The following is a 17,364-nucleotide window of genomic DNA, read 5'->3' on the forward strand; positions in this document are numbered from 1 at the left end:
CCCAGTCATGTTTAGAATTACCTTGTTTGTCTTATTTATCTATGGTCTTCTAATTTAATGTCCCGCTTACTTGCAGCAGGGATGTTGGCAATCAAGGAACAGCTTAGAGTTGGCTTGACCTGTTTAATGTGTGTAGCAGTTTGGATAACGTTTCAGACCTGTACAGGATAATACTTTTTCTTCTCTATCAATTAACGAGTTAGATCTTACAATATATTTGTTGAAATCTGTCTGACATGGGATATATTACCCTGTAGGCTATTTCAGCAACTGACATCACCGTTCCTGGTGACAATTGACAACTGAATACACTGAACAAAAGATCATACATTATTGTGTTACACACCCTAGTATTGTGCATTTAATTGTTTTGTTGTTTGAGTATGGTTAGAGAGGGAGAGGAATTTTTTTAATTACTTACCCACTCTTGATGAAGGGGAGGTGGGGGGGGGGGGGAGCGAAAACGGAACAATGGTTTAGGATTAAACATGACAAAATAAGGCTGAAAAAAAAGTAAAAAGAAAATTACTTGGGGTAGGTCATGCAGTTTAAGAAAATGTTTAGATTTATTTATTTTTGAAAGGTCATTTACCTCTACAGGTTGAGATAAATTTTCACTAAATAATACTAATAATACTTTATAAAAAAAACTAAAAATTTTTTTTTTTTTATACACATGTACATCGAAAAAAAGAAAAGAAAAATAGGTCAGCCGTTTTTTTTTGGGTTTCTATAAACATAGTTTTCTTCCTTATATAAAGTTTGTTGTAATTAATCAGAAATTCAGGCTGGTGCTTTATTTTGGTGGACTAGTGGAATTTACAAACCCACTAGCCCTGTGTCATACCCTGATTTTGATTATTATTATTATTAAGTGGTTTAATGTGTCCATGTACCACTATGGTTTTGAACATGCCTATCCGAGACCGGCCTCCAATAGGATCGAGGGTCTGACTCGGGACAGGGATCCAGATTTTGAGCAGCATTTGAGGACTGTGCTCTGTACATTTCGAGCCCTGCTGTATGCATTAGTAATCACCTGCCCTGTGAGCATATTGTGCATTTTGAGCAGCAATTGCTGCCTGCTCCTGATAAATTTCTAGCCTTGCTGTATGCAGTAGTAATCACTTGTGTTCTGTGACATGTACACAGTGACATGTATGTGTATGTGTGTGTGTCCTGTGGGGATGCACTTCGGTGTTCATTGCTACAAGTACAATATTGATTTTCATGCAATAATGGCAATGTATACAACAAGCACGACTATACAGCCTACATCAAGTCCTATTGATTCAGGTTGCTAATCGAATACCATGGTATTGATTGTATTATTTAATTTGCTGCATCCGTATACTCAAAGAACACCTTTTATAATGGCCATCTGTTTAGAAAGACCACTTCAGTTGTCCTTTTAGATGTGGAAATGTTTTTCTTTTATCTTTGTAGAAAAAAAAATCCACCTTCTCTTAAATGCTATGGGCTGAATTTTAGAAGCCTGTCTTTCTTAAACAGGTGTTTAAGCATTGTAAATGCATATAGTTACACACATGTAAATTGTGAATTCAGCTTTATATGTATTAAGTGCCTTGAGTGGTCTTTGTTGACAGGTTTAAGTGAATGTATTAATATGCACTGAGCTAGAATATTCAGTACACTGTAGGCCTATCACTAAGCATATATATATACACATACACACACACACACACACACACACACACACACTGTTTCTGCCAGAAAGAAATTTTTGGGTATGGCACTATGGAATTAAATGCAACCACAATCAGCAGGGGGTATTGGGAGCCTCCCCCAGAAAGAAAATGGGTTAAGTTTAGGGTTAGTGTTAAGAAAATCATACATTAATGATAAGAGTAATTAATTTTGTCAAAAGGTTATCTTTAAAAAAAAAAATTCTATCAAAAGATTTGGGTATGGCACCATACCCGTTTTACCCTATAGCAGAAACCCTGATATATAATATTTTACTTCAACATTCCTCTTTTTTTTCTTCTTTTTTTTCTGCGATCTTTAGCTTAATCTTGTTACACACTCCCAACCAGGATGGAAGTACTTGTGTGTAGCTTACACTATAACCTGCCTGGAAATTATCCCCACCTACACTGGTAATTTTTTGTAAAGCAGAAAACGTGTCATGGTACATGCATGTAGTATGCTGCAAATCTGTATATACCATGTACTTGTAGGTTAGGGAAGGAAATGAAAGGAATGTCACACGGTCTGTTCAACAACACAGACTGTGTTCAGTACGTTTTATAAAGTTCTGCAACTACGTCACATTGACATGGCATTGTGTATTTGGTTATTTGGATTCATCATTTTGGTGGGGGGGGGGGGGGGTGTTGAGATTGGGGTGAGAAAAAGTTAGGGAAATTAATAGCTGTTTTGTGTATGCAGAAGGTGAATGCTTCTTTAACAGCTGATGCCATAAATACTTGTTGCTAAATAAAGATACAGCCTGTGTTGTGGTATTGAGTACACCCATGTATGTATATCACACAAACAGTGCCAATGCAGCTGTACACATATTTTAATCAAGTTTGCAAATTACTCATCTGAAGTTACTGATTTATTCTATTGTAATCTTTGAATCTATTTTTGTGGTTAAAATAAATACAACCCAAATGATACCAGGGCTCGAAACGGCCTGTGGCCAGGTCACCAAATGCGACCAAAGCCCTGTTTGGGCGACTTAAATATTGAAAAATAATGGTGTCAGTAATAATATTATTTGGGCGATCTTCTTTCTATAATATATGAGCTACTATTAATAATTGTATGACATGTAATTATTCCACATTTAAAATTTTGCTTGTGGGTCACAGAACTGAACAGATCGGTTTACCGTAATTTGCCAACATTTATTTATATTATAAACATTGATTTTGTAGACCAAATGCAGTCATTCTGATCTAGTTCGTAACCATTGGGAACATCTCGGCCGAATACGTGATCAAATCCTAACATTCCCTAATGTCGTCTTAGTTTTTGTTACATGCTTTGTGGTGTTCCGATTTCTGTTTTGTTTTTGGTTTTTTAAATCTCGTTTTATTTGGGGGGTTTAATTGGTTTGTTAATTTGGTTAATTGTTACCATTTTCGGAGTAAAATCACGATCATGATGTCCTCTGCCGGGTGGAATTATTTTCTTAAACGCACAGCAAGAAGCAACGGAAAAAAGCAAGCATGCCAAGGAATTTTAATTTGTTTTTCAGTTCTGTCTAGCACAAATGAAGTTAGGTTCATGTTTGGGCTACTGAAAATTACATTTTTATGGCCTAGATATTTGTTTTTGGGCCACCATATATTTTGGCGAGTTTCGAACCCTGGATACTGTTATTATTCCCCATTAACCAGAGCTTTTTCTAGCTGAATATAGCAGGGGTGGGGAAGGCTAAAAGAAAATTATTGAGAAATAGTAGTCGGGGCCTTGCATGTCACCAATTTGGTCATTGATAGCTGCTGGAGAGTTGTCAATAATCAGAAAAGTATTTCAAGTTATTTTCATGTAATTAAAATTAACATTTCAGTGGTTTTGAGGTGAAATATTTTGAGGTTGGCACTTAATTTGGGTGTGATTGTTTTGGATATATGTATTTTGGGCATGTTTATCGCCACGACTTTGATGCAGTCTAAAGCCCTGGTAGTGTCTTTCTTCAGTTGGACCAAAAATTATACTTTTAAAATATAATTATATAGTCCTCTTTTCCACTCTTACCTGGAAAGTCAAATTTATAGGAGAGTGATAAATTGATTGCCTTGCAGCTCACCTTGTATTGATTTTGCTCATGGAGAACACTGATTATGAGGGTGGTGGTGGGGTTTATGTTGGTTTGGGTGTGAGGGGGAGGGGGTTGTATTTTCCCTATACCTGGATACGGTCTTGTTGACCATAATTTATGGATATAATAATTAATTACACAAATAACTCACTCACTGGAGTTTGTATTTATATTTTTAGCACTATATCTGTATATATGAATTGTTGCATGTTAATAAAATATTGATGTTTGTTCCAGTTTGAACCACTTCAGTTTCCACCTCAAGGATTATCACGTCCACCACAAGAAAACAGTAACCTGTCTGCTGGGTCCTTAGAGAGAGACGAAGACGGAAGTCACGTATGTCTTGCTTTCATTGTCAGGGTTTGTGTCAGAAGGGTACAAAGGGTCAAATTATGTATCCTAAAATCCTGGAAATTAGTGGAGACATTTTAATAATTAAAAAAAAATTTGTACTAGGAGACCTGCTGTTTAAATCAAAGCTTATGAAATGCTGTATCCATCTTCACACCCATAACCATCTAGTAGGGACACTTGTTGTCGTTTTTATTATGTATTTTCAAATAATTTTCTGGCAGAAAGCCTGATTGTATCTATTATGACATGGGGTGGGACGTAACTGAGTGGTAAATCGTTCACTTGATGCGCGGTCAGTCTAGGATGGATCCCCGTCGGTGGACCCATTGGGCTATTTCTCGTTCCAGCCAGTGCTCCACAACTGGTGTAACAAAAGCCATGGTATGTACTATCCTGTCTGTGGGATGGTGCATATAAAAGATCCCTTGCTGTTAATCGAAGAGTAGCCCATGAAGTGGTGACAGCGGGTTTCCTCTCTCATATCTGTGTGGTCCTTAACCATATGTCTGACGCCATATAACCGTAAATAATGTGTTGAGTGCGTCGTTAAATAAAACATTTCCATCGTTCCTTCTATTATGACATAGTTATGGCTTCCATAAATTAATTTTTTTTAGAAGTAAATGACCTTATTTCTTTTCATACTATTAGTTGTTGGGATGGTTGAACCGGTATATTGGAATAGGGGGAAATGCAGTTAGGTTGAGGGGTCAGGTTAAGTAATTATGAAAAGAGAAGACCGTTTCTTCATTTTAAATATGCATGGTTTACAAAATCTATGTGGCCTCAGAAGTGTAGTGTTTGAGCCATTAAGACTGGTAGGTGCTAGGTTTGCATCCCAGTAGTGGGTCAAACAAGAATAGTTTATTGTGCAAGACAAACATTACAAATTCATCGGTTACTCTCATACAAGTCTATAGGTTTCATCTCCATCTGTCTGTCTGTCCATCTGTCCGACATATAGTTTTCCAGATGTTGTTTCTAGAAAACCTTGAGATATTGACCTGACATTTTGTGTATAGTATTATCATGTATTGTTACAGATCATGTTTGCTTTTCATGGCAGTTTACCCATTTTCAACAAAGTTATGGCCCTTGAAATTAGGAGATGTGAAGAAAAACAATTTCGGGAAATATTTTTCACAAAACCTTGTGATATTGTGCTGAAATTTTGTGTATCAAGTACTGTTACTGATCAACTTTAACTTTTATGGTGATTTACCCACTTTTCACAGAAGCATGGCCCTTGAATTTAGGAGATACGAAACATCACAGAATTCTTGTTTATTTTATTTTCCTGGTAACTGTTCACAGGGTCAGCAGTACACCCCCGAGAAGTGCAGAACCCCTTCTGAGCGGAAACGGAAGAGAAAAGTTGTAACCGAGACAGACTGCAGTAAGTTAAACTGCCCGAGAGATTTGTGCACGTTAGTGGTCATTAAATATAAAACACATACCTGTGCAATCACTTAGGAAACTTAAACCATGGCATGATGTCAGAAATCAAGTCTTGTAAACACAGCAATAAAAATTTACTTCTTTTTTTCTTCTTTTTCTTTTTTGTTGTTGTTGTGCTTTGTTTCAGCTAAAGAAGATGGCATCATCTTTGTCATACAAAGATCAGGATTACACATTTATAACTTTGAATGCTGAGCAAATACAAAATAAAAACAGCAATGATGTCAAACGGTTATTTTGCTTTTTACTTGAATAACATTTACAAATAACTGTTTTACTTTGTTTAACACTCAACAAGGTCATTCCATGTCAAAATTATGCAAAATCTTGCTACCTCCCATATAACACCTCTTAGATTAGGCTGGTTGTCAAGGTGTGCATGTGCATAAAAATCATACATGTGTAAAATTTGATGTAGTTGCTCACCATAGTGAATAGATTGTACATTGCATTTAAAGGGTTAATATCCATTTTGAATCCTGTTTATTGAATTGGTGATACTGAGCTACATCAAATATTTTCTGTGAATCAAACTTGTGAACTTATAATCAAAATAATTCAACCATTTGTTTTTTTAATTTAAAATCTGAGCCACTGCTAAAGTTATAACAAATATATATAAACAGAATGCTAACATTAATTGCAAATAGGAAAAAAAAAAGGTGGCATAGCTCCCAAACTTTAATGTGCTGTAACTACAAAATTGTTTCTGATATAGAGCAAAAATCTGGGATTCTTTTATTTGACATATCAAGGTGTTTTGAAGTATAAAGTGATTTCGGCCAAATCTGAGATGAGTCGTATATATGTATGCGGCAGCGTGAATCGACATGCAATTACTCAACAGTAATGAAGTTTGTAATTTATGCAGTATGAATGTGAAAAAGAGTTACATAGTAGAACATTATTTTATGATTATATTTGACTGTACTATTCATATTTTAAAAACATGTTTTTACAGATTCGGCGAAAGCTGGAAGGGTGGAAGCAAATGGGAAAAAAATAAATGAGTATTTTAAGGTAATAATTTTTGCAATCATTTTATTAAACTGAATTGATGGAGTACATCATTTTAAAAGTGCACAATAGCATTGCATTTGTCTCTATTGGTAAGCTTTATAATATCGGATAAATGCATATGCTTAGCAATGTACTCATTTTGAAATGCACGTAATATATGAAAAGTGTAATTACCTTAGACTTCAGTAAAACCCTGAAGTTAAAATTATTATATTACATCTAGGTTTTCAGAGTCCATGTCCATGTCCTTGAACTTGTGTTCATTATGTTTCAAAATAGGATGTTGTTTGCCGAAAGTAAATCTAAGAGAATAATATATAGTTAATACTTTAATGCAGAAATTCTGAATGGTTTATTTGAGTTTTAAAATTTATATATCAGGTAGAAACAACAATAAATCTAATAATAAGTACTAGTTACCAGCTTATTTTGACCAGCCAGTTACCTATAAAATAATATTAAAAAAAGAAATTTAATCTCGGCACTCGTGATTATTTGAGTACAACTTGCGTGATGTTTTTTTACAGCAGAATCAGTCTCCAGTTCGCAATATATTGCCCACCTCTGGTGCTAAGTCCCCATCACCACAAGCTGTTCCTCTAGTGAGTATTCACATTTACACTTTATATTCATTTGCAACTTGTCATGAGCATTGTAGGAGTTATTTTCACAAAATAATTGCTACAATCTTTTAGCAAGTTACGTTTAGTTGCCTATTTGCAGGCATCGAAATAAGCATTGTGTACGTAGGTACAGGTGTGCACAAAATACACATTTATCCAGTTTACGATGCTCTTTAATTTCACAGCTTGATCTTAAAACTGTGTTACCTATGGCAATTCTTAAATTTTATTTCCACAGGCAAAATGTTTCCCAACTAATTTTAAGCCTGTCTGTGGTAACTATTTTAACAATTATTTTAAATCCAAAAATAATGCATTCAACCAGCGACAGTAGTATTTATCCAGTTGGGGGGGTGGGGGGGGAGAGAACTGTCGTCAGTAAGTTTAGGTAATTTCCAGTGTTATGTTCAAGCCCAGCCCAGCCCAGTAATTTTGTTATTAAATTCATTCACACATACACACAATGACCCATGTTCATAAGTATTAATGTCTCTTATCTTTGTTGTTAATTCATATTGTAATGATATTTTATATATTTATGTTAATTGCTTGATAAATCTGCATCACAAGTTATAGTCATGTCTCAGCTGTGTTGGTGCACACGAATATTGGTACAATTTCATACAAAAACACCTGAATGTTGGGGGAAGGGGCTGTGGAATTGGAAAAGAAAAACAAGTAAAGATATGATTCATTTGAGAATTACATAGAGAACTAAGTACCATTCTTGACTTCATTGTTTCTTATTTCAGTGCCTTCCTCTAGATGTTATTGGGCTCAGTGTAAGTTTTAAGCAGTGGTTAAGGCTATAGTATTCAAAATAATATTAATAATAATACATTTTCAGTATCCAGGGTTTAAGGTGTCGTTTCCAAAATCTACAAATGCAAATTGGACTTTTAATTTGGTGCGAAATCTTTTTTAATAATTCGCCAAAAAGCGAATTGGAAAATGTTTACCTATTTTTAGATCTATAACTGTTTTGAATATTTTACTATATGAAATTTTCATTTGACTTTTCTGACCACGTTCACTATATTGTAAATAATCTTTTTAGTCCAGCTTAAATTCTGGTATTGCATTGAAAAGTACATTACAAATTACACACATTGCTGCAAACAGCTATTGTACCAAATTGTCCACTAATATTGAAATGATTATATTTGGTTTCAGAACTACACTATTAATTTTTTTTAATTTTTTTATTCTCTTTTTGACAGCAACATATTCAAATATGGACAGAACCATATTTGCTGTGATTTTCAAGCAAATTTAAACTGCGTCCAACAAAATGCAGTATCATAGAGTAATCAATAGTTGCACATGTCACCATTGTTCTAAAGCTTGTGAGCAGGCACGAACAAGTGATGTCACATTTATCAATAAATGATAAAACTACACTTCCTGGTCCATTTTCATTTGTTTTTTTCATCAGTGAAAAGTCAGTTTTCTTTAATACCAAATATGAGGTTCCAGAGACTGAAATTATCAAACATGTAATAAGAATGAAGTGCACGATTATTGTTACGTTTTAAATAGTACTCCAAAAGTGGGTTCTATTTAACAACTTACTTTGGTAATGTATTCATCAGAAGATAGTAATAACAAATAGTGTTATATATACAGCAAAGGACCAACTATTTAAATTAATAATATTTGTTTTATTTCTTTTTTTGGTTACACGTTTTCTTTACTGTTTGTTCTTAGGTGCACGACTATTGATTACTTTAGGATTTTAGCAGAGTTCGACAAATCCGCTAGCCCGATGCCCGTGGCTGGTGGTTTTTAAGTTCAGGCTAGTGAGAAACGCAAAACCACTAGCCCCTGCGGGCTAGTGGTTTCCCCCCTCCTCTCGTCATCACTCGATTGTGGGTTTTTTTTCTTTCTTTCTTTTTCTCTCGGCTGAAATTTCGTTTAATAAATTTGATTGTGACGTTTGTCATCGAATAATATCAACAACGCAATCAGTATATAATAATAATCCACTTGAGCTAGGTCTGCAAACTGCAGTAACATGTTATCTCTACATCGTCACAGTTACAGCATGCATTGTTTACCTTTCCCTTTCAAGTTTCTGGCACAGGAAATAAATTCTAATGACATGCGTGTTTTGATTGGTTAGACACGTCACGTGGTAGTTAATCTCGCACATATGTTTTAGGCTAAGAACTTGGAAATCACCAATCGCGACGACAGGTTAATCTCAATCAAGTAAACCCCAGCCATGCTTTGAATTTCAGTGTTTGTTTTATTTACCTATTGTTTTCTAATTTAACACTTCGCTAACATGTGGTTATCGGCAATCACGAAAACAATTTACTTTAATGGTAACCGCATATGCAATGACTCGTCTTGGCCTATTACGTGTAGAGGTTTGGATAATACGTCACAGCTGCCAATACAAGATAATACCTTTTTTGTTTATCAATTAACAACGGATTAGATGTCGCCGTTATATTCTTTTGATATTGGTCTGACACGGATAATGCCCTGTATTTGGCATCACCGTTCCTGGCACATAAATAGTAGGCCCTAAATATATAACCAACTACCAAATACACTGAACCATCTATTACCGTGTGTCACACTGTCGTACCCTCATTTAAATTAATTATTTTGATAGTGTGTTGAGATACCAACCAAGAGTTTGCTCAGTTATTTTTCCCCGGGGGGAGGGCCAGTTATTTTTCCCCGGGGGGAGGGCAAAAACGAAAACGGGACAATGACGATGGATCACACTTGACAAAAGACAAAACGTACAACACGACAAAAAACTGAAAGTTACAACATGATTTAAGTGTTTGTTTTATTTTACTGTTATACTCGTAAATGTGTAATGTTACAAAAATTATATAAAAATCCAGTTATAATTGATCAGGAATTTGGGCTAGTGCTTTAATTTGGTGGCTAGTGACTTTTCAAAATATTTGTCATACTCTGTTTTAGTTAACGTTGTGCATATAAGAATTGTTTGTACATTTTTTGTGAATTTGTCGAAGTATAAAAGTCACTAATTTTATACTGAATTTGTAACTGTTATACATTGAAAAATTCACAAAAAAAATCACCAAACAATTTTTATAATTACAAACTGCACGTCTGTTTAGTTAAAAATACACAAAAATCAGTTTCTAAAATGCTTTCCATGACCTGTTTTATGTAACGACGTCATCTTCTGAGGTTTATCGAAGGAAAGTATTAAGTTTATAAGTGACGTCGTCCAATCAGAATAGAGAAAGTTATATATAATGGCGGGAAGTTTGTAATTGTATTGTATTGTTATGCTAATTGTTCTGTTTGTTTTCAGACCTACTTAGCTGGTTCCCCTCAGTCGTCATCTAGTTCAGACGTTCTCACACTGACTCCCTACCCTCAAAGAAACCCATACGGGTGTTCCAAGTATACTCAGGTATGCGCTCACCAAAAGAGGTACAGTGAAACCAGTTTTATCAAAATGGTTCTGTCTGATTTATGAAGATGAAGTTACTAATTCCCTAGGTTTCAAAAGGATTTTACTCTATGCTAAAAGGCTTGCAGGGCTTTTTGGCTTTTCTGGGCACATTGAAGCCTTTTTAGTGCATCAGTGTTATTAATACCGGCCTCGGTGGCGTCGTGGTTAGGCCATCAGTCTACAGGCTGGTAGGTACTGGGTTCGGATCCCAGTCGAGGCATGGGATTTTTAATCCAGATACCGACTCCAAACCCTGAGTGAGTGCTCCGCAAGGCTAAATGGGTAGGTGTAAACCACTTGCACCGACCAGTGATCCATAACTGGTTCAACAAAGGCCATGGTTTGTGCTATCCTGCCTGTGGGAAGTGCAAATAAAAGATCCCTTGTTGCTAATCGGAAAAAGAGTAGCCTATGTAGTGGCGACAGCGGGTTTCCTCTGAAAATCTGTGTGGTCCTTAACCATATGTCTGACGCCATATAACCGTAGATAAAATGTGTTGAGTGCGTCGTTAAATAAAACATTTCTTTTCTCTTTTTTTCTTTCAGTGTTATTAATAGTTTGTAAAGAGTTGATGTAGATATTCAGAAATGCATTTCAACTTATTTTAATATAATTACAACTTAACATTTTAGTGGTTTTAAGATGAAATATTTTGAGGTCAGTATGTTTGTACCTATTGTGGTTTTGCTTATTTAAAGCTTACTTAATCAATGTACTAAAGTGGAGTCGTTAAACAAACTTTAAAAAACTTTAGGGCATACATATTTTGGCCACAGTGATTATTGCCATGACTTTGGTGCAGTCTGAAGCCCCGGTCTTGCTTTAGGTGTGCTGTGTTATAGGAACAGTTGCTGTTGATGAATGGACTGGGTTTTCCCCCTCTAAAACAAGCGTCCTACAACTACTTCATCAGAGGCCATTGTGCTTGTTGACCTATCTGTGGAAAAGTATATATAAAAGAGCCCTTGTCACTTTTCTGTACGGCTAACCTATGTGGCAATGGTTTTCTCTCTCTTGGCCATGTTTTGAAGTATTCGTATTTTAGACCCCAAATAGCTGAGATGTTCTTTAACATTCCTTTCCTTTCCAATTATGAAAATACAAATTCATTGTTGTCTGTTACATGTCTATGATCCTCGAATGTTATCGGTTTGTGGCCTTAAGTAAAATAAAAATATCTTAGATTGTGTTCTGAAGATCTTAAACATTTTGTGTGAAAAGAATTATAGCTTAGGTGTGTAATTAAAAGTGTCAGAATTACTAAGCTTATTATGAACAAAGGGATATTTTATGATTGTATTATAATGTTGTTTGTATGAACTTTGTTTTGTATAAAAACTTGGCTAATTTTGTTATTTATTCTCTTTTCATTAACTGTTATGTTTGTTGTATATGTGCTGTAAGTATTTTTTTATTTGAAGGCTGTCCAGATAAAACATTTTATCAATAACAAACTATTCTTAATATTAAAACAAATTCTGTCGATCATCAGGAGTATTGGTGTTCCTTCAATGCTTGATTCTTGAAATAAATATACTGATCAGGAAATACAGTATATTTTATTATGTACATATGGACCGATACAAAATTTGATTTATATCACAGATAGTGTCATTACTATGTATCTCAGAATTATAAACAGAACCACTTAATATATGAGATGTATTGTGAGATTTTTCATAAGCATACTGATTGCAATATGGTTCATGTGTACAAGCTCACTAAACGCATGTGTGTTACTTTCAGACGGATATGACGCAAAGTCACATTCTTGCTCTCAAATCGCAGTCGGCTAATGATTTAGAGCAAAAAGACACTAGAATAGATGACCTAGTCAGAGTAAGTACTGCGTACTAATATTTCTTTTCTACTTCACCTGTCCTCAACACAAATGCATATTCCCCTGAGGATAGTAGTCTGGTTCGAACATCCCAACAGCCTATGTGATGGCCTAAAATTCTACTGCATACTCCTTCCTGTTCCAGTCATGTGACTGTGACATCCTTCTTTTTCCCTCGCTACTGTGGTTCGGACATCTTTCCATTTTGCTCTGAGCAATCTGTCCTTTTCTCTTGATTTAATTGAGAGTTTATTGTATGAAATACCTTCTTACACTTTGCTACAGTATTATTGCACATTATTTTGGCTTAATTCACTTTTTGAGGACAGGTGAAGTATTCATAAAAGAAAAAAACACTTAAAGTTTTCTACATTTTTCTGTTTTGATTACTGGATAATAATTTTCAAACTTCATAATGGTTCAACTTCCTATTCGTCAGAATTTTAAACAAGTTTTCTCTTTTGTCAACAATGTTTAATGACTTGTGCATTAAACCCCCTTACAAAGGCTGAACATGTTCTTTGAAGCTATCAGCATCTTAAGCATCTGTATGTAACTCTTCAGTTTATTATATTTAAAAACACAAAAGCAAGTGCTACATTTCAAACGGGTGAATGATCTGAAATTTTATTACATTAATTGGTTATCAAAGTAAAGTAAAATGGTGATATCCATCTATAGGGTTATCATTTTAAAATTTCAAATCCAGAATTTCTCTGATGTATATTGACTATCTGTTACTAACCTCATTGATGTTTGTTATATTGTTTGTTTGGGTTTTTCATTCTGTCATGATTATGTAATTGTACGTTATGATTATGTAATTGTATGTTATGATTATGTAATTGTACCATCTTGTTTGTTAATTTGTAATCTTGTTATTGTTTCCTAGATGTGTATTTTTCAAAGTCTAAAACAGCTTAAAGTTAGAAAATTTAGATCTGGTTATAATTTGTATTACATTTTGTGATAAAACTTGTTTCCAAACGTATCGTGTATTTATTTCCAGCAAAATGACGAACTTCGGCGTCAGTTAACGGCACAACAAAAACTTTTAGAAAAACACAAAGAAAATTTGCAAAAATGCTTGGAAGTTAATAAATCTTTATTAATAGAAAAGGTACGATTTTGTATTAAAGCAATAAAATAAAACACAACACTTATTGGCTACTATTCTTAAGAGAAATGGGTAAATGATGTTTGAAATTATTTTAAAGAAAAACCTAATGAAATTGTAAACATTGATGTTAATCTGTGAAATATATTGTATTGAATATAGATATATATATATGAAATGTATCAATATTTTTTTTTTAATGTATTGTATACTTTACCACAGTCGAAACATTGTTTTGAAGCTTTAGCCTATAGAAGACTTTAAAATAAATGGGGGAAAAAAGAGAAATGTAAATACCACTCACAATTTATTTGTCAGTAGAACAATATTTTTTCTCTTGAAATATAATTAGAAACAAAATATATATAAAAACCTGAATAATTATAATATTTTATTGATAATTATGTATAATTATTATATTTATTAGTATAGTTTAGAACATCATTACACCTGCAAGCTTCTGGATTTCATGAAACAATTGTTTCCAATAGAATGTTGGTAGTATGTCGGAAAAAAAATCATAGAACCTGAAGTCTATTAGTCTATTACTTATCCACTGTTATGATTACAAAAAAAACCCAACAGTTTCCGATAGTTTCCGATGATCACAGGGCACTAAAATAAAATTAAAATATATATCCCATAAAATTGGAAATCCTGAGGCCTGCAGCTGTTTAATATTGAAAAGATTCATTTTAAGTTCATAATTCAATACTTTTTTCTTTTTTTTGTCTATAGAGTAAACTAGAAAAGAGAACGACTCGTCAGAAATGTTTAGAAAACAGATTACGACTGGGTCAGTTTGTCACACAAAGACAAGGAGCGACGTTTGTAGAAAACTGGACCGATGGATGGGCTTTCACAGACTTGTTGAAGTAATTTTATTATCAATTATTGCAACAGTATGTTATTAACTTTTACAGCTTTACTGCTGGGTTTTTTTTTTTTTAAAGTGAACTGATATTTTCTGAAATAAAAGATATGAAAGTTATTTATTTGTCCTGTTACGTGTGACTACAGGACTAGATGATAGACATGTTTTATATATATATATATATATATATATATATATATATATTGTACATATTAGGATAGGATATAGCTCACGGGTAAAATACTTGCTTGTGGTCGAATGTGTCACAGGCTTTGGGGTGGGGTGGGGGTTAGAGGGGGTCAATCCATCCCAACCGGTGCCTCATAATTGGTACATCAAAGGTTGTGGTATGTACTGTCCTGTCTGTGGGAAAGTACTTATAATAGATCCCTTGCTGCTTTATTGGTATAAGTAGCCTATATGGTGGCAGTGGGTTTCCTCTCTTTCTATCGACCAAATGTCAAAATAACCATGTCTTAAACACCAAAGTTTAAATGCTGATGTGTCAATAAATATTCCTTTCCTTTTTTTATTTCAATGTTATTAACTCATACTTTTTGTAATGAAGCATTTACGTAGAGGTAATATGTTAACAGAGAAAATATTTTCATTCTGATTATTATCAATTTGCAGACAACAAGAAAGAATAGCTTCAGATAGAGAAGATATTGATAAACAACGGCGCATGCTGATGAAGAAGAAACCTCCGATGGGGGTGACGAAAAATTCAGCAAAACACGATTTTATCAAACCGGGAGAAAAGCCGTAAGTGGTTGTTTAATGGTTTTTTAGTGTGTGGATTTTTTTGGTGTTTTTTTTTAAAAATTAATACATGTATCTCTGCTTCTGTTAAGACCTACTGTCTAAACTAACAGAAGCATACATATAAGAAAAATTCGCATATTTTCTAAATAACTGAATCTTTGCAGTAAGGTAGCATTCTTGAGTTATGAGGTTCCAAGCTAGATAAAGATTTCCCAATTAAAACATTTTTTTTTTTGCAGTGTAGTTTTAAATTTCGATTTAAAAAGGCATGGAAAACCTTTGACTTTTCCCAGATTTTAATATTACCTAGATATGTTTTCCCTGTTCTTTGAGGAATAAGTCATAGTAGCCCCCTACGTTTCAAGACCTTGTATAGTTTTCAAGACTTTTTCAATGCTACATATATTTCTGTTTATTTATTTTTGTGAATTTACTTTTTGCATATAATATTGATTATATTTTTAAATCGCTGAATGTATTTCTCTATTTTCAGATTAACAATAGCAGAATTTTATGAGCAAGATGAGATTCTCAAATTGCGGCAAGCAGTACTTAAAAAGGAAGATGCCGATCTGCAGTTGGAACTGGAGAAGTTGGAAAGAGAAAGAAATCTTCATATACGTGAAATAAAAAGAATACAGAGCGAAGATAATTCTCGGTAAATGAGACAGTCAAAAATTATAATGAAATTAGATGTACACATACACAGACACACACACACGCACACGCACAATGGACATATACACACACAGCCCACTAATTAATTGTTTGATTTTGTTGAATAGAATTTGTTTAAAATTTTGTTTGCAGGTTCAAGGATCATCCTATCTTGAATGAGAGATATCTTCTTCTGAACATGCTTGGCAAGGGAGGCTTTAGTGAAGTTCACAAGGTAACCACATCTGTTTAAATTGTAGTAGTGTTGGTACACAGTGCTCTTAGTGGCTGTAGCTAGTTGCAATATCTCTATTGTGTTCATTTGTACAGCACTAGACAGGTTGCGATTTACAACGGCCCATTTGCACAAAATCCTGATGCAGTCCCCAAAGAAAATGCTTTCTGTTGTACAACTTAAATTGCAGTTTTAGTTTGTTTGTTTAGGTTGGGGTTTTTTTATTCTGTGTGTGTTGTTGTTGGGGTTTTTTGTTATTATTGTTGGGTTTTTTTTCTTCTGGTTGTGTTTTTTGGGGGAGTTTGGTCTGTAAATATCATTTAATAAAAGCATTTTTTTTTGGCTTGAACTTTATTTCTGTTGAGTTATACATATATTTATAGTTTTTATTGTTATTATCCAGGGCTTTGACCTTAAAGAGCAGAGATACGTTGCTTGTAAAATTCATCAATTAAATCGTGAATGGAAGGAAGACAAAAAAGCAAACTATATCAAGTAAGTAAAACGTTATTTGTAGGGAACAGTTTCATTTATTGTAATTAGTTGAAGTTCATGTTTCTTAGTCGCCTACCAGTCCAACCGGAGAGGACTATAGGTTTCATATCCCTCTGTCTCTCCGCCTGTCCCAGATTTTTTTTTTTTTTTTTTACAATGCCTCAAGGTATTGAGATCGAATTTTTAGTATACCTTTAGCATGTGCTGTTACAGATCAGGTTTGAATTTCATGGTGAATTACCTATTTTTGACAAAGTTATGGCCCATAAACTTAGGAAACACCAAACAATTTTTTCCAGACTTTTTGTTCAAAAAATTTCTCACAATGCCTCAAGATATTGAACTGAAATTTTGTGTAGAGCTTTAGCATGTACTGTTTCATATCAAGTTTGACATTCATTGCAATTTACCAATTTTTCACAGAGTTATGGCCCTTTAACTACAGGGCTACAAAAATGTGTTGGGGCCCAAAAGGGAACATGTATTGCTTTACCTTGTTTTTAGAAAGTGGCACAATTATACATTGATGTATTTTCTTTTTCAGGCATGCGTTAAGAGAATACAACATCCATAAAAGTTTGCATCATCCTAGAATAGTAAAATTATATGATGTTTTTGAAATTGACAATAATTCGTAAGTATTTTTCAATTGTATTGAAAGAAAATATATTTTTT

The 17,364-nt window shown here is 34.0% G+C and overlaps 1 protein-coding gene across 3 annotated transcripts in view; it reads left to right on the forward strand.

Annotated features, from left to right (window-relative positions):
* The window catches only part of LOC121380594 (serine/threonine-protein kinase tousled-like 2), a 44,083-nt gene that overhangs the window by 13,735 nt on the left and 12,984 nt on the right, over positions 1-17,364 (forward strand). For 2 of the 3 annotated variants that reach the window (XM_041509482.1, XM_041509479.1), the window contains exons 3-16: positions 4,034-4,135; positions 5,468-5,549; positions 6,573-6,631; positions 7,159-7,233; positions 8,007-8,036; positions 10,562-10,663; positions 12,453-12,545; positions 13,556-13,666; positions 14,402-14,538; positions 15,171-15,302; positions 15,796-15,960; positions 16,113-16,194; positions 16,598-16,689; positions 17,234-17,323. In XM_041509482.1, the coding sequence (XP_041365416.1) occupies positions 4,034-4,135; positions 5,468-5,549; positions 6,573-6,631; positions 7,159-7,233; positions 8,007-8,036; positions 10,562-10,663; positions 12,453-12,545; positions 13,556-13,666; positions 14,402-14,538; positions 15,171-15,302; positions 15,796-15,960; positions 16,113-16,194; positions 16,598-16,689; positions 17,234-17,323 (1,352 nt within the window). The remainder of the gene's footprint in view (positions 1-4,033; positions 4,136-5,467; positions 5,550-6,572; positions 6,632-7,158; positions 7,234-8,006; positions 8,037-10,561; positions 10,664-12,452; positions 12,546-13,555; positions 13,667-14,401; positions 14,539-15,170; positions 15,303-15,795; positions 15,961-16,112; positions 16,195-16,597; positions 16,690-17,233; positions 17,324-17,364) is intronic. The other variant, XM_041509480.1, reaches the window with a different exon arrangement.

The sequence above is a fragment of the Gigantopelta aegis genome, chromosome 9 (genome assembly GCF_016097555.1).
Source record: "Gigantopelta aegis isolate Gae_Host chromosome 9, Gae_host_genome, whole genome shotgun sequence".
In the NCBI taxonomy this organism is placed as follows: Eukaryota; Metazoa; Mollusca; class Gastropoda; order Neomphalida; family Peltospiridae; genus Gigantopelta; species Gigantopelta aegis.